We start from the raw sequence: 18,766 nt of genomic DNA, 5'->3' as shown, positions 1-18,766 counted from the left end.
CAGCTCTTTTTAATGTAAAATTTAGTTCACCAATGATATCACTCTAAATAATGCAACAGTAATCTATATTTGGTAATGCTAAAAACATAAAAAGTTTTCTCTTATTTTAATTAAAATGAAATTACAACTTTCACTCAAGAAAGAAAACTAAAATTATTATTTTTCAGGAAAATAATGTGTTTAGCAAAAGTCAAAATACGGTTTATCCATACATCTAGATTTTTTATTGATTGAGAATGCTCAATTTCTTTTCCATATGCATCAGTTTTAGTTAGATGATCAAAATCAATAGCGAAATAATTATTTGCGATTTGCGAACAGCTTCAATATCGTTGTTAACGGTATTGACAATACAGTTCCAAAGCTTTACAAGTATGTTACAAGTTACAAGTATGACGATAGTTCCAAAGCTTTAGAGTGATCATATATTTGAAATTCGTCCGCAGTGGTGGTGTAATTTCATCGGTAGATTTAGGACACATATCGAACAGTCAGCCAAGAACAGAAACCTGAGGTACCTTAGATACGAAAGGAATCCAATCCGGAGAAACAGGATGGGGGAATTTTTTTTAAGGTGTTTGGCGTCGCAGACCAAGAGGTCGCTGGCCACACTGGATGTTACCGTGAGAAAGGGTGACATAGTGCCAGATTACGGATTGAGCAAGGCACGCCCGGGCCGGTCGTTCCCACTACTTTCAATGGCCACGTGACAACGGATCATCACATCAATGAATCGAACGGTTTCTCTTGAATGCGTGGGCTAACGGCGAAAGAAACTTCTCAAAGTTGAAACTATTAAACAATTGTCATCGATATTTGATATGCTCAAGAGCGTTTGAAGCAACTTGCCATTAATGCCACTGGCTATGACGTTTTACAAAGTCAGACCTTCCAAGATATCCTGAAAGATTTCACCACAAACAAATAGAGGAAAGTTTTAAGACATTGCATTGAATAAAATAGTAACATCAACAATGCTAATATATTTTTAAGCATAGTAATTTGTTTGTTACATGCTTCATATGTAAAATTATAACGCATTATATATCAAATTAGGAGATCGTTTGCAGGTGAAATCCAAGATTTCAACTAACTAGGGACGTCCACACGGCTGATCCAGCCCTGGGTTGGCATCCTATTTAATCACCATCGTTAATAAATCTGGGGGATGGTTTTCCATTGTTCAAACCGTTGGGCTGCTGCCTGGGGGGCTTGGGTTCAATTTCGAGAGATATCTGTGGATACTCGAGCTTCACCCGTGTGATATTTGAGTGACGCAGCGAAATAGAAAACAGTAGGACATTGATTGCATTAAAATATTAAACATGCGGTTAAAATTAAATAAAGACTAATATCTGAAACTAAACATAGTTATTGAAGCAATTAATACTAAACTATCACTATAATACTTGATAATTATTTTCTATATTTACATGAGTGTATAATTATGATATGAACTAACGTGTGTGTGTGATTTGTTCTTCAGGCATGGAACTAAATTTGATTACTGAAACTACCACTATTTGAGTGTCAAATATGTGCTTCATATTTTTCTATGACGATGATTTCTTCTTTCATGTTTATTATTACTATAAGGGCGAAAAAATTGTGAGCGTATTTACTCATGAGTCTAAGAGGCCTTATGATGTTACACGATTATCTATCCATCTAGTCACTTTCCTTGGAAACGGCAGGTGGTAAAGAAAATTGAACTCGTCCCCAAACCCTAAAAGTGAAGATTTCATATGCTTAGTATTAGATGAACCCTAACCCTCACCAATCAAACCAACTTTCTATTTGATAATTGTAGTTAAGCCCTATTAGATAATTGTGGAAGCCCAATTCACATTGATCCATGTCATTATAAAAGTAAATTAAAGTTTTAAAGGTTATAAAAATGTTACAAAGTTTTATTAAATGAATAAATGTTCCTTATAAATAATTTTATATGCCTTATCAGTCTTCGCGACACTCTTCATTTAATCGATATTTACTTAATTAAATTTCAATCAATACTTAAACCAACAGTAAAACTAATTCGCAGAACAGCGATTGAAATCGTAAAAACCTATTAATAAATGCTAGAGTAAATAAAAATATTTTTCTTTGGAAAAAACCAGCATCATATTCCATTGCTCGCATTCATCACATTACACTTCCAATATCGGTCTGTGAAACGGATATTATGACTATCGGATAGCATGCAACTTGTTGAGCTAAAAATGGATGAGTGACTTTGAAATGAAAGAATGAGTAAAAATTACAGATTCTGAACATGATGACTATAAGGTTTAAGCTATTTGTGCAAAATTTACTCTCCCAATTTACTCTTAACCTATAAACTGAAAAATATCATTTCTTCTCAGCGCTCTAAAACATGACCCTTGTTTCATCATGTCTGTTAGTTAATTTTTTATTAAAATCTGTATAGAGATACTAATGGAAGCTAAAATATACAAGTGATATTAGGTGGCAAATATTTTATTAAAACTTTAATTACCAAATATCTAAGCATAATATTCTTTAATGTGCGTACAACTTGATTCTTGAGGTACTTTTGCATTCAAAGTACCTATACTAGTTGGTGCGTAAAAACCCTTTGATGATATCTTAACTCTATTTTTAATCTACCGAAATAAAATCTATTAAAATTTTAAAATTCTATTTATATAAGTTAATATTTATACAGAATAAATTGTCATTTTACAAAATTTAAGTTCCATTGAGGAACCATGCTTTCCAGGAGATGCCTATAATACTAGTAGACATGGCTGTTTTACCAGATATATTATACGGGAGATTTGAAAGAAATGTGATAAAAGTATCTCAGTTTCGATATACTTTAGTATTTCAATGTTTTCTTTCTGTGAATATGTTCCACGTTGGGATTTTGAAATCACTTTTAATTTACTTCAATATTAATACGTGAGCATAGGAGTAAATGAGCACAGTTTTTTATACAAATTATTGCGGCTATTTGAGTTTTTCTTTCTGCTTATCAATTTAGTTAATGCCGTACGACTCAAATAATATATTAAGGTGTATGCATCAAGATATTTGTAAAATAGTTCACCTCGAGGAATTTTCCGGGCGTGATTGCGATCTTGTAGACGATGTAGATGGGGATCCACATGATGGAGGACGCCGTGAGCACCCATCCCACGGATATGCTCCACGCCGGATACTTGTACTCTAGGCTGTTAAGGTCCTCGTAGTTGACCAGGGAGCAGATGAAGATGACCTTAGAGAGGAGTGAGAAGAAAAGAAAGTGAAGACAAGCCTTTATGACATAACTGGGTGAGGGAGACGACGCGTGAAATGGAATGTTAATCGCTGAGCTTCCAATCCCCAAAGTTACAACACACTCATGGGAAACACGCGAATTCTAGCAGAGAAAACATGAACATATATTTAAAAACTTCATTCTGCAGCTTTTCATGGAATTCTGATGTTCTACATCTACGACATGATGATCTACATGATGAGAGAGCTCATATTGGCAATGATGCCCACACGCAATATTTACATCACCGATTTGTCAAATGAAAGAAAAATATGTCTGCCGATGGCGGAGTCGCTTATGTACACCTATTTGTCTAATATAGAAGAATCACAGAAAATTTTCCTTTGATACCAAAGTTTTTATCATTCCCATAATCGTGAATTAATACCGTGTTCAGCAGGGGAAATCTGCAGTGGCACCAAGAAAACAATGTCTTTTGGAGATATATGTGAAAGGCCAGTGCTGGTAATCCTAAGCACTCCAGTGTTAGAATTTATGGAAGCTGTAACAGGAAACTCAATTTTTATTTTAGCATTTTTTGTTTAAATCAACTCCACTGAAAAGATAACAGCAACAAGTTTGCCCTTTTCTTGTCCTGGTTTTTCATTTGTGCTTTAAGTTTGGCGTGAACTATTAAGGATGAATGGAACTATTCCATATATCGTCTTAAAGGGGATACTGATTTTTTATCAAATCATTGTGGGGCGTGATAGTCTATTGCGTAGAGCAATAGTTACCAAAGGGTCCGTCTTCGATTTTCGGGCATTCTTCAAGCAGTGTGACTTTTCGTGTACCATATATTCCTGGGAAACTACAGGTGGCACAGGAAAAAAATTGGTCTACGCTACCCAGATGTGTAAATTTCACACACCATTAGGCTTAATACTAGATGAGCTCTGCCCTAACCTATCAAACCGACCTTCGTTCGGGTTGAAAATTCTGGTTTCATTTTGGAGAAGCATTAAACTGTATGTAAAGAAAACTTTTATACAAGAGTTATAGATAGCAAACGACTAAAAATTATCAGTAACTTAAAGTAGATTGCTCACGAAAAGTGCAAGTGAGTATGATCAAATGATTTTGGCTCAAAATACATTGTTACGAAACAGTACGAAGACAGAGATCTTCATCGGATGAGGAGGTAATTGCATACGTGAATGCCTATTTTGCGGAGAAAGACGTCAACTACTATTTGGAAGGGTTTAAAAATTTAGAGAATCGCTAAAAAAAGTATAACGACTCAAAAGGAGACTATGTTGAAAAATAAAAATAAATTTGAAGAAGAAATTACTCGTTTATTTGTTAGGTCGGAAACTTTTTAGACTACCCTCGCATAGGTTTTGGCTCAACAGTTTAACGGTAAGTTAAATAAAAAGCAAATATTGCATGGAATTGAAAGCTCGTACGTGGCCGCGGGTCTTGGTAATGTAAAAATACGATATCTATGCTCTAACGATTTTCTGTTCATGTCGATCTCAGCTCGAAATTCAACTTCTTCCTTGGTGTCGCCAACCCAGCGCTCTGGCCGGGTGGGATTGATATAGCGCCCCGAACCTCCACAATTTGGAGGTAGATGTTTAACATAGCACATTAAATACGAACTCGAATGGCCCTCAGGGGAAGGGAAAATCAAAATGCCTGAGATTTGACGGGAGCGGGTGTGTTTAACATCTTAAATATTCATGCGGGAAGGAGGTTTGTCTCCGGAATGAAATTCCCATACTGCTTCCCTCCGCCACCCCTGCCCCCTCTGCAATCCTTTCTTGTGAGGCTTTTTATAATTAAAATTTCTTGATCCCCGAATTCTCCAGATTTTTCTCGACTTGACTTTTCTTTGACACTAAAATATTTTATATTTTTTTCTCTTTATTAAAAAACAGATGCACTGGTCAGCAAGTTAAATTTATTTCCCGTGTTTAAAATAATGATGATTTGAGTAACTAAATGATCTTGTCTAATGTTTATACCTTTGAGTAAATATATAAAATCTCATCTCTGTTTAAGATATATGTAGGTTCATACATTATTTATGTACTCATCCTAATTACTTCTCATCATTGGTTGATGCAGCAATTCAAATCTTCCCCTTTGTGGTCTGTTATTATTAGTTCAATGCGTTCCATTCCGCTTCTTACTTTTTGGTAATTTTCGTTCAATTTTCTTTCAACTACTGTCTTCCAAAATGATTGCGTCTCAAAGTAAGTCCGATATGGAACATCACTTATATTCAGACCTGTCATAAGCCTTCTTTCTTTCACTTTTCGTAGAGCCCTATTATTCACTCAATTCATTTGACCTTCATCAATTTATCCTCTGCCACAACGTTTTAATGCTTATATTTTAGCTGTTGTTTTTTCCAATTCTCACTATCATACTCGTAGATCAGAACGGTCCGCATGTATTAATCAAGAAAGTGTTTCCATCTGCTGGCACATTTTTCCTTTTGGTCAAAACTCTTCCATTGCCTCAGATAATCTGCTCTTCATCTCCTCTCTTCCTGCGATTAAGGTCGTCCATTATTTGCGACAGATGAAAAAATCAGCTGCTAAAGTTTCGGAGGCCGATCCAGACATATCAATTTTCATCGCCTTCAGGGAACTGACTGAGTACGACCACAGAGACAGCTATCAAAACACCTCGATTTGGTTGCATGACCAAGTGGAAGACGTGCTTAGACTTTTTATACAGGATACGACAGGGAAGTACTAAATATTTAGATTATATTTTGTCTTCAATCTTTCTTTCCCAAATTTAAGATCCATGTTATAGGCGAGTCGATGAGATGATGTATATCAGACGCATTCGTGATTGGAAAGATCTCATCTACTTTAACTTTTCACTGTCCAATTTTAAATTTGATGTGACTACGCCTCCACTAAGGTATAAATCCTCAATACTTAAGTTGCACTTTTTCAATAGACAGTTCAAGTTGATGAGCCCTTTGTTCGGATATTCATTATTCCTTTGCTTCATTCTTCCCACCCCTGACGTCTTTCGTTAGATCTTGACCTTCTCATGCAGTAGGGAAGATAAAGCAACACTGGCTGGCTAATGAAGGATGTAAAAGGGAGAATTTTGAGGCGACTTGCGAAGACGGAGGACATCATAATGAAAAGAAGGGTCAAAATAATCCAGGGCTGAAGAGGTTACAATGATAAATGACATTTTATTCGGTTTGAGGACTCCAATTAGGTATTACGCATTTTTCAAAGCGGAGGAAGTGGATAGAAATGACCGGAAATAATTAATCATATAGATGAGAGAAGGATGTGGCGCACAACGCAGCATTATAGGACTCGGTTTCGATGATGAAAATGAAGAACTAGAAGAGCAAAAATACCATCAGGTATGACACAGTAGGTTAGAAGTTTGCTCATAGAAATACGAAAGTGGTGAGAAAAAAAGGATGGAGGAGATTTCGATAAGCGTGAAGAACTGAAAATGAAGAAATGAAAATGAGGAACTAGAAGAGCAAAAATACCATCAGGTATGACACAGTAGGTTAGAAGTTTGCTCATAGAAATACGAAAGTGGTGAGAAAAAAAGGATGGAGGAGATTTCGATAAGCGTGAAGAACTGAAAATGAAGAAATGAAAATGAGGAACTAGAAGAGCAAAAATACCATCAGGTATGACACAGTAGGTTAGAAGTTTGCTCATAGAAATACGAAAGTGGTGAGAAAAAAAGGATGGAGGAGATTTCGATAAGCGTTTGGGTATTGAAGATAAGAGTGAAAAGATTGGGCAGAGAAGAAGAATGAATGCTTTGAACAAGATGAAGGCAGAGAGGAAGAATGTGGATTTGAAGAATGATTTAGTCTTTAGTTATTTTTAAAAGTGAGTAATAAGAGGTATTATGTGGGCACCTTAGAAGTCCAATGCATTGAGTAAAATCTTTCAGGGTCAGAAAATTTTGACAGAAAGACTACCGTTTTTAGCAAAAAATGTGAATAAAAATGGAGAAATTGTAACAATTAAGCGTCTTGCTCAGGTGGCTCGGATCAGGCAACTCACGAGTATGAAGAAGGGACTGATGTACTGCCAGCAGACCCTCCAGAAGATGCCGGGTCGGTGTCCAAGCATCGCCTGGATGTCGTCGGAGAAGCGCTCCACGCCGTACACCCAACATACACCGGCCGCCTCCACAAACACCACGAACAAAATGGCGATCCCTGGGCCGTAAATGTTGAGCAGGTTGACCAGGTGAATGCCGCCCTGGAACACAAGAGAGAGGATGCATAAACCAGAGTACGTTCAAAGTGACACATAGTAATCTATATATATAAAGGAGAGTGTTTGTTTGTATGTATGTAATTTGTTTACTTTTTTGCTGTCATAGAAACAGCATTTTTCCAACTATGCCAGCAGGATACTTTTGCAAGAACACTATTGTATTCAGAATTGCCGAGATATTATACGTGGAATACATCAAGGAAAGTCTTTTGTAGAAGAAAAATGGGCAACTTTGATCCTGAGAATAATATTTATTCATGTGACGCATTGGGCCGAGTCTACACAGTCCATCCTAACAACGCCGAATGTTATTTTTTAAGAATGCTTCTACATACCATTAGAGGACCTCACTCATTTGCAGAATTAAGAACGGTAAACGGAGAAATATGTGAGACATTCAGAGAAGCTTGCCAGAATTTAGGGTTGCTAGAAGGAGATCAACACTGGGATGACTCATTGCGAGAGGCCAGTTTGATTTCTCTTCCAGGACAAATCCGAATTTTGTTTGCCATCATAATAACCTCCTGTAATCCATCTAACCCAAAAACATTATGGGAAATATATAAAGAATCAATGAGTGAGGATATACTGGCTAAAGTTCGAAGTGAAAATCCTACATTGGATATTACGTTTAACTCCGACGTTTTTAATAAAACTTTGATTATTTTGGAGGAAAAGTGTATCACCATGGTTAACAAGACTTTAGTGGAACTCGGTCTTTTTGCACCTGTACAAGATCAACAGGGTGTATTTTATCCAGATTATATACGTGAAACTAGCTACAATGTCTTAGACTTAGAAGCATACATCGCGGATAAAAAGCCACTTCTTAATGAAGATCAGAAATTCGCGTACGAAACAATAATGGATCAAGTAGATAAACAAGAAGGAGGTATCATTTTTCTTGATGCTGCTGGTGGCACGGGAAAAACATTTTTAATTAATTTAGTTCTCGCTGAAATCAGGGTTCATGGAGAAATTGCTCTAGCCGGTGCATCTTCAGGTATTGCAGCGACATTAATGGAAGGAGGAAGAACAGCCCACTCTGCCCTTAAGTTGCCACTTAATATTTCCCGACAAGAAAATCCCACATGTCATATAAATAAAACAAGCGGCCAGGCACAAGTTCTTATAGAATGTAAATTGATACTATGGGATGAGTGTACGATGGCTCATAAAAAATCTCTTGAGGCCCTCAACGCAACACTTCAAGATCTTAGAGGAAACTGCAGTTTAACGGGAGGAGCTCTGGTACTCCTGTGTGGAGACTTCCGTCAAACTCTGCCTGTCATTCCAAAATCGACTCCAGCCGATGAAATTTATGCCTGTTTAAAACATTCTGTTCTATGGAATCATGTCCAAGAAATTAGCCTTAAACAAAACATGCGAGTCCTCTTAAGAGATGGAAATGCTCAAAATTTTGCAAATAAACTTTTGGAGATTGGAGAAGATAGATTAGTTATTGAAGCATCTGGTATGATAAAATTGTCATCAGATGTATGTGTATCGGTGAAAACTGTCCGCGATATGATACAAGCAGTCTATCCTAACGTTAATCAAAATTATAAAAATTTAGAATGGTTGCGAGAAAGAGCCATTCTTGCTCCTAAGAACGATGATGTTAATGAAATTAACAAGGAGATACTAGCCATGCTGCCAGGAGACGTGATTGAATATAAATCGGTTGATACCGTAGTGGATGCTGACGAAGCCGTCAATTATCCAACGGAATTCCTAAATTCACTTGATCCAGCTGGATTGCCACAACATCGCCTTGTACTTAAAGTAGGATCTCCAATCATTTTATTGCGAAATTTAGATCCACCAAAACTCTGCAACGGGACACGATTGTGTGTGACAAAATTAATGAAAAATATAATCCAGGCAGTCATTTTAACTGGAAAAGGAAAAGGTGAAATAATTTTTATTCTACGGATACCTCTAATCCCAACCGATCTTCCCTTCAACTTTAAAAGATTACAGTTTCCAGTCCGGGTAGCTTTTTCAATTACCATTAATAAATCACAGGGACAGTCTTTAAAGTTTTGTGGTGTTGATCTAAGATCGCCATGTTTTAGCCACGGGCAACTTTATGTTGCTTGCTCCAGAGTAGGTTCGCCTAAAAATTTATATGTTCTTTCTCCTGGATATGAAACAAAAAATGTAGTTTATAAACAGGTGTTAAATAAAAAAGATTCTTAAATTTGTATAAAGTAGTGTATTATTGTACTTTATAATTTGTTGTTTTTATTTATGTAGTATATTTCTATTACTATTTCTCCCTAACCCGTGCAAAGCCGGGTATTCAGCTAGTTCCTTATAAAGTAGACTACATTTCTTCATTAAAAAACAAACTTCTAATAGAATTAAATGAAACTCCGATATAAAAAACACCCTAGATTATAACGCGATTATCAGAAATGAGAGTTATGTTTGAAAAAATAATAAATGAACAGAACTATCAATGTTTTGATTAGCTGTAGGTATCACCTCAAAAATGGCGACGAGGTAGGCTAGTGGATAAGGGTTGTATAATAACCAAAAGGTCTTAAGTGCAAATATAGGGCGATATCTTTCCTTTATCCATCGAAAATTATGCTGTGTGATTCTCTGGGTATCAGAAAGTCTTGGTTTTGAAAGTGGGAGTTTCACGTCATAGTTTAACGAGGTCCAGATTGATCCCTATCCTTGACGTTTTTAAACAACCTAGGCAACAGAGATTTACTCTGAATTTTCTCTCCAACATATACATTTTAATTTCACGAAAATAACGTGAAAGGTCCTAGGGAGAAAAATACATGAACGCAAATACAAAATTTTATTGTGAAGAGATGGATTAATTTTTAAATGGTTTGGGGAAAAAATTATGGGAGAGAACGTGTTTACGGAGTAAGGGATGGAAATATATTTGAAAGAAAATAGTAACCCCCATCGTGAAACAAATAGGGGGTGGAAGTCTCGGTGATTAAGAAGGCAAGGAAATTATTAGGAACATTAAAAAGAAAAGAAATGCACGGTATGAGAGGTAGGACATGAAAGTTGCCAATTAAATAACCGAATTTTATAAAATAATCATATTCAAGGTAAAATGTGGTGGACGATTTCGTCAGGAGAAGATTTTTAAGCAAACATTTTAAAACTTACAGAGATGATCTTAGTTCAGTTCTAATGGCGTTTATGCAAACTAAATTGCTTTTTTCCTGTGATCGCATTATCTTCCCCACTTTTTACGATGTCACTCGATATAAAACTCGACATGTTCAATTATTTTAGCCATCTCGATTTATCGTTCTCATCTTGATATTTCTTTGATATCTATGGTCATTGTTGGACAATGAATATCGCGAAAATTGTTTCGGGAGGGTAGATAAGATGTAGAAGACGTCGGACGTTTAGAACGCCCTTCGACCTCAAAAAGTGACGAAAGTCTTGCTAGCGTGAAAGCTTTGTTGGATAGCAATCGCATATCAAGTGCTCCCATGAACTGTGATGAAATTGGTATTCATAATAGTGATATGCATCGAATTTTGACCGCAAACAAGGGTATGAGAAAGATGTGTGCGGATTTGGTGCCGCGAGTGCTCTCGGACGAACAAAAGGAAACTCGCTCGCGGATCTGCCAAAAGCTTCTCGACCATGTGAGTGAGGATCCAATTTTTTTAGACAGTGCCCGATTTGACTTCTTTCTCTTCCCCCACCTTAAATCTGTGCTTTAAGGACGCCATCAAGGCTCGGTGGAAGCGTTACAACAGGCTGTGACGAGAGAGCTTAGCAGCACTCCCGGCGCTGCCTTCCAGAAGGCGTGCGAGGGTTGGACAACTCGCTGGCAACGGTGTGTGGACGAACGAGGGTACCGATTCAAAGACTCTTGGGGGAATGTATCAATTCTGGCAAATATTTCTTTAATCGACTCAATCCTACTACTTTTGGGACAGACCTTGTAGATGCCCAGTACGAAGGAGAACAGAAGTACAGGAGACTGTACCTGTAACTGGAGAAGACACCCAGACACAAATGCCTGCAGTAACAGAAGAACACCAAAGAGGGGTGTATTGCCCTGTCTTCAAAGTGTGGTCATTAATTTTCCCCAATCCCTCAACTTCATAGAAGCTAACAAATAAAAATGGAATAGATTGTGCCTAGGCAATTTATTGATCTTAATGGGCTGACGTGAATCCTGGCATGGTGCTAAAATGGCTCCATCAGCGTCTTTTATTTTAAGTTCTGTTGAATTAAATATGACCAGACAGCTAGGTTAAGCTTTCTTATAGGTTCTGATAAATGAAAAATCAGTCATATCATTTCATCTGATTCAAAGTTTACGACGGCCAAAAAGATGAACGCGGGGAGCAGGAGACCGAAGTCAATTTGACGAAAGCCAGGTTAGAAGTAGCCCAAACGGGGCAGCTCATGGGAAATCCAAGATTAAGTCGGAAGGATTGACGATGGTGAGCGAGCGCAGTATGAAACTCCGAATAAACATAACCCTTGTTCCGAGGTCTCATGGCTTGAGGCGAATGCGCAGCCGGCTATTAAATCAATCCAGTGGGTGGTCAGTCCTCGAGAGCACCGCCGGGAGGGAAGCAATTTCCAGTCCATTGAAACACTCAGAGAGTGACTCATGTGAGCCATTCCCCCGCCACCGCCGTGCTCTGATGACAGATGGCGCGAGATCCTTCGGTTCCAACGCGCGGAGCCAACAGAGAACTGAATCAGCCGGAGCAAGGATTATCCTGCGCGATAAACACGTCACAGGAGACTAAAATGTGCTTGGGGTAAAAAAAAATTGTGAATGGTCACGTTCCGTTCCGTCCAATTCCCCGCCCAAAACTTCTAATTCTCCCCCTCCCCCTTCCTCTCTCGCTCTACCGTTCCAGCCGCTCTAAACCTTCCCCTCTCCAAGTGCCCACCCGCCGAGTGACCCTTTAATTGGCTGGAGCTAAGCCTTGAATAGATTGAAACCAATCGACCCCGCCCCGCTTAATGAATAACACCGGAACCCTTTTCGGATGAGAGACTTGTCCCTTCAACGTCCGCTCTCCTTCTCGTCCTCCTTCCCCCTTCCCCCCCGCCAAACTTAACTATCCCACTGTCGAGGGCCAAGGAAGTCTTGACCTTATAGTTAGTTTGCGGCTCGAGAAATTTTCCTACATTTCCTTCGAGAAATCAGCAACCTAGAATTTCTATCTCTCTGTTACCAAACGCCTATCTTAGTTTTTTTTGTATTTCCTTTCCCAACTGTACTCAAATCCATGGATGAGTAGAGTTGGGAAATGAGATATTCAAGTCCTTCTGAAATGACCAAACTTTACGTCTTAGGAATGAGGGGATAGGAAGGATTTAGTTAAGCTTAAAGTAGTCGGGCACTCTTAAAAAAAAACAAAAAATTAATGGATGTACCTTGAAATTTACAGAGTTTGCATAGCTAATGTAAGAGTGATAAGCGTCTTCAGTACTTGAAAAGGCGTCGTTTGATGCTCAAGAAGAGCAAGTCATCCCTTTTCTCCCCTTTTGTTGTCTAATACCCATCCAATTTCATCTTGCGGTAAGTGAAAGACACACGGGGTAAGTGTTTTGGACGTGAAAAATGTTCATTCGTTAGCGCAGCAGTTCTAAAAATGCCGAACGTTGCGCGACAACGAACCCAAGAAGTCTCAGTCACAGACCAACCGGTTTTTCTAGTGGGTAAAAAAGAGCCCATTGAAGTATTATCGGCGACCGTGGAATCGGGAATCGTTGAAGCTGTACATCTACAAAGAAGTAATGTTGAAAAGTAACAGACGTTTCAACTTTCTGATGCAAGTAGTTTATTAGAAAAAATTTAGAAGATTTTAGGCTTTAAAAGTATGTCCTATATTTCATATTTCCTATTTTCTGCTACTTACTATTACATTAGCATCACTGAAGCTTTTTAAAAGAAGAATTATGTTAGGTAAAGAAACGTTTGCAGTGAGAAGGGAATTGATGACAGATACCTTAAGAAAAATGTGAAGAAAGAGCAGCTGGAAATAAATTAATTTAATATAAAGCGTAGTATTGTATGGCTCTAAAACTTAGTCATTGAGCCAAGAGGCAAACCGTAGACGAAGGTTTATGAAATTTTCGTGTGAAGGTGGATAGAAATAGTTAAATGGGCTGAGATAATACCAAAGGAGATTGTATTTGGTATTATCTCAGCCCATAATGAGATAATACCAAATACAATCCCTTAGGCCCCAGATTGGGTAGAACAGAATTTCGTTGGTAAAAATTCCAAGAGGCTAGGAAAAATGGGTGAAAGGCACATTTAGCGGTGATGGAATGTTGAAATGGGATAGAGTGGAGATTTATGAGAAAGCGAGGTAGTAGGAAGTAAAAGAGTGGGCGTTTTGGACGGAATGAAGGGAGGCAGAAAGTATTCAGTGGTGAATGGTTTATTTTTATGCAGAGTGTCGTAGTACTTATAGGTATTAAGTGATGTGTCGAGTAAGATTTAGTGGCACAGTATGGCATTGTCACTAGAGCCATCAAATCCTATCTTGAGCGGAAGAAGAGGAATGGGAGTTATACTGCTAATACAACCTAAATCTTAATGTAATATATCTTCAAGGCCAATACTATCAATTTTGTTTACTTTTTTATTACAGTTGTGCAAATAATGGTCTTTGAGAAAAATCATCCCGTACAAAATTATAATATAATCTATGAACATCTTCCCTCTCTACCCTCTTTTGCTGAGCTGTTTTTTTTCAAATTTTCCCAGTGAGTAACAGGTCGAAATTTGAGCGCTTATATATACGGATTTTTTCGCAATATCCTCGTGCCATTGATCGCTTCAGTTTCTGGACATATTGAATGACTTCCTTTCGTGGTGTTTCCATATTTTTATATCAAAATCCCAGAAGAAAACAAAGGCAAAATATGAGAATTTGGAAATCGCGGAAAATTTGAAACTTCAAGAGAATACTGAAAATAAAATGAATGGATCTAACAATCGACGTACTTCTATGAGCAGACGTAGCGAGAAGGCCATTTTGAAAACTCTGAAAGAATCAAAATGTATTTTTATTGGACGAATTTTGAAACGCGATGGCTAGATGAAGATAATCGTCGAGAAAAAGGTGTTTGGGAAAAATGTGAACAATGCAAGGGATGAGATACATAATTCAGGTAAAGGCAGAAGTCAAATCAAAGGTATATGTGGACAAGAAGAGGTCATCCGGCGGAAGAATTCAGTGGTGACTTACGTCAAACTAATTGCAAGTAATATTGATGATCCAAGAAAGAATTCTATAAAGAAGAAGTTACACTTGAGAGAATACAACCATTTCCATTCAATTCCCCCAAAATAATGAAATGCGAACTGAAAATCATTTGTTTTGGACAAGTTACTGTCAAGAAATATTTTGGAAAGGAATAATGGATCAGAACAGGGAGTTCACTCATAGAATATACGTCCGATGTAACAGACCTTGCCAGTGCATTTCCACCGGATAGGAACGAGGAGAAAAAATATCCTGATCAATAAGCTGAAGAGGCAAAGGAATATGGAGTCGAATGTTTCCGTCAGTCAATTGTTGAAAAGCCTAAGAAAACCATTTAATGATATTTAATTGATATTTCAGTACCTTGTAAGCCACCGCTAGGGTATGTGGCCGGGGGGGGGGGGAGCTATATCCAGCAATCGATTTTTCTCGAGATTTGAGATGCGGATTTGGGGAAGAATAATAATAAAATGGACCGAAAGGATAACAAACGAGGATCTACTAGGAAAGGCAGAGGAAGAGAGGCGGTTTTTGGGAGAAATCTGAAAAAGGCAGGGCAAGCGATTGCGAGATATATCGAATGATACTTGGATGCTGACAACTATTCTTGAAGGAGAATATTAGGTTTGTACGAAGAGGAAAACAGGAGGCATGAAGAGAACAAATATTTTTTCTGTAATATGGGATATTAGGATTTTATTTAGTTTTATTGTTATGAGACATGTACTCTCGCATCAATAATTAATCTAGGAGTCGTTCAAAAAACTGCCTTGAGCGGCTTACTTCCCTTATTCAAAATAAGTAATAGTCTCATTTGTATTTAAAGCAGTATTCTCCTTTGTATTTTTCTTCAAGATCAAGATGATCAGCCTGACGCTCTCTATTACCAATCCTCTTTTCTGATTCACCAATCCTCCTCTATATTTTTTCTGGCGCTGAATAAAAAATATCAGCGGAATTTGGCTCAATATTTTGACAGATAAAACGTTTTAGTGTTTATATTCTCGTTTTTCACACTAAAATTTGTGAAAACTAACTTTCATTAGGTTACGGGCTAATTTTATTGCTGTCGCATAAAATGTTTACACAAATGTGGCAAGCATTTTTCAAATGGTTCGGGTAATGTACGAGTTTACGAAATACTTATATACAAATATATATACATATATATATATATATATATATGTATATATATATATATATATATATATATATATATATATATATATATGTATATATATATATATAACCATGAACACAGTAATCAATCCGAAGGTCGGTTTGGTAGGTGATGGTAGAGTTCACCCAATACTATGCCCGACGGCATGTGAAATTCATATATCAGGGTAGGGGGGCCAGTTCCTTTCCCTGGGCCGGTTATGGTTTCCCAGAAGATCTGGTATCCGAAAAATAACATAGCTTGGGTGGAGCTGCAGGTGTCCAGAGACTTGCCCGGGAATCGAATCCGGGACCCTCCGGTCAGTAGTCCAACGCTCTCCCCCTGGACTACCGCGACCCATACACACACACACATATATATATATATATATATATATATATATTTTTTTTTTTAATATATTTATATATTTTATATATATAATTAAGGGGATAATCATCAAAATACTGCAATTATATTGATAAAATGTAAAATTATATTCTCCGAGACTCGTTATTACGGAGAATTGAAAGTGAATCGAGAAATTGCCAAGTCGAATCGTACGCATGTGGGATTGAATCGAAATAGGAGCGAAATCTTCAATTAAAAATGAACCGGGAACCGTTTTAAGATAATTAACCGTCAAATGAGCCAAATCGAACCGCCCATCACCTGGTTCTCCATTTGGATGGCACGTTTCAATTGGTTTTGAGGGTATTAGGCAGGAGCAGTAAAGAGTGGTGATGGTTTGAGAGAAAAGGAGGGCTGTAGGGTGTTGATGGGGGGTTTGAGGGGAATTCATTGGGAACTAAGGGTATTAGGACACCTCGCGAGGTGGCGGGGCTCAACTGAGAATCATTTAATCTTAACAAAACATGGTCATAACCAGTCATAAATTTATAGCTGGATTTCAAGGGAATACTCTAATCTCATTTCTCTGTCGCTTTGGCAAGATATAAATTTTATTCCAACGCCCGTCAGGCTGGATCAATGACTGTCGTAGTATAATTGAATCATAAAGAAATTTCAATGAATCAGTATGTACCGTACCGTTTACTGTAAATTGGTTCAACTAACGTTTTTTCCACATCAAGGCTACCTTTTCATTGGATGATATTTTATTAAGAAGAATTTTGTGAAGAAGTATGTTTACTACTCAATTTACTCGTGAAGGCGAAATATTTCCAAAGTTTTCTTTTTATTCAAATAATTATTATGAATACTACCCATTGAAAAAGCTATTCTTCAAGAAAATGCACGATGGCAGCAAAACCGTGACTTAGATCGGTGAACCGGGAATTTATTCAATTGATAACTAGATGGCAAAGGGGAATTTCAATGGTATTTATACGAAATATGAGAGAAAAAGTCCTCTTTTTGAACTATATATTACCATTTCATGCAAACATAAATAATATTCTGGCCGTTTATTTTCGTAATATATTCCGCCATCATAAAATAATACAAAAACTTATATAATAGTACTATAACAAGAATTATATCAAGTGATGAATTATTAATTACTTACTATACAGCCTTAATAATTTTTTTGGAACCGAATTGTTTGGAAAATGATTATCTAGTTAAAAATTTAATGAAAAACACCGTAGCTAATTATCAGATGAGCAGACTCCTATCCAGATTCACGCCCGTTTTATTCACACTAAACATTGCTGCCGAAGCACTCAGTGTCGTGAAGTTGTGCCAACGAAAGACCAAATAAGATTAAACCACTTCTAAAGTTTCCCTTGTGCGAGAAAGGCTTTGAAATATTTTTCAACCGTTCCTACTTCAAAATGTAAGCAAAAATGTTGTTTAAATTACTTCCAGATGCGGGAAACAATGTAAACTTAAAAAACGGAGACAAAAGGAATGTTACCGAGTCTTCGAAAACGTCACATTGTCAGGAACCTCCGGCGCCCCCCTGCCACCCCTTGCCTCTTATCGCCCCCTTTGACTAGAGCACCGGCCCACGGGGGGCGATAGTGCCCACTTTGGGAACCACTTATTTAAACCATCGAAGCTTGTTCGCATTATCATGAGTACTATGTTGGTTTTGAGATTTTGTGTTGCATGAATAGTGATTAAAATACCTTTTCATTAGAGTCATCTTTTTACTTAACATCATAACGGGTTATTAATCTGAGCAATGGTCGGCAATAGCTCTCTAAACTATTCCGTCCCCTGTCAATCCTTTCCCATTCTCACAGCTCCTTGAACCGATATTACCCATTATCCGCTTACAGCAATTCATCCTGGACCTTCCTCTGTAACTCTTCCTCTTCCATGGTTCCTACTATTTCAACAATATATGCGACTCAATTTCAACTTAATCACGGTAGGTACTGCCCCTAATACAGATGAATCATTGTTCCCACGAATGAATCAGAATAGATCAAAAATTTCATTCTAGAAAATATTAAAAGAATAAAGGAAAATGTTTTTTTTTTTAATGTTAAACGAATGGATGACAATGAAGGTTAAAATGGCCCTTCACTATTAAAAACTTCACCACTCATCGCGACTTATGTTCCATAAAGGGAAAATGTTTGATTCCTTCTACTGCTTTTTATCCAAAGGGTGAAACAAATGTTATAGCCAGGGATGGGCAATCTTTGTGACGGCGATGGACTTGATTGCAGTCACATAACGAAGAGGTAAAATTCAAAGGGATTCATGAGAAGGGATTTCTTCAGCGTGGCGTGAAAAGCGGGAGGTTTTCGAGACATTAATTTTGGCGCGGGATGTTCCCTTTAAGTTTTAAATACCCTCAAGAAAAATCCGAGGAGCCTCCTAATCACCGTTGGAGAATAAAGAAATCGCTGGAAAGAGCCAGAACTAAAGCCATGAG

At 37.5% G+C, this 18,766-nt stretch overlaps 1 protein-coding gene across 1 annotated transcript in view; it reads right to left on the bottom strand.

The window, feature by feature from the left end:
* The window catches only part of LOC139692228 (sodium-dependent serotonin transporter-like), a 186,887-nt gene that overhangs the window by 5,592 nt on the left and 162,529 nt on the right, over positions 1–18,766 (bottom strand). Inside the window, exons 12-13 of the mRNA XM_071590293.1 lie at positions 7,297–7,497; positions 3,074–3,241 (exon numbers count right to left, since the gene is read on the bottom strand). Coding sequence (XP_071446394.1) covers positions 3,074–3,241; positions 7,297–7,497 — 369 coding nt within the window. The remainder of the gene's footprint in view (positions 1–3,073; positions 3,242–7,296; positions 7,498–18,766) is intronic.

This window comes from Hetaerina americana, unplaced genomic scaffold (genome assembly GCF_022747635.1).
Source record: "Hetaerina americana unplaced genomic scaffold, ioHetAmer1.1.p SCAF_4, whole genome shotgun sequence".
In the NCBI taxonomy this organism is placed as follows: Eukaryota; Metazoa; Arthropoda; class Insecta; order Odonata; family Calopterygidae; genus Hetaerina; species Hetaerina americana.
The sequence above is the reverse complement of the archived record's forward strand: the minus strand, read 5'-3'. Positions and strand labels throughout refer to the sequence as shown.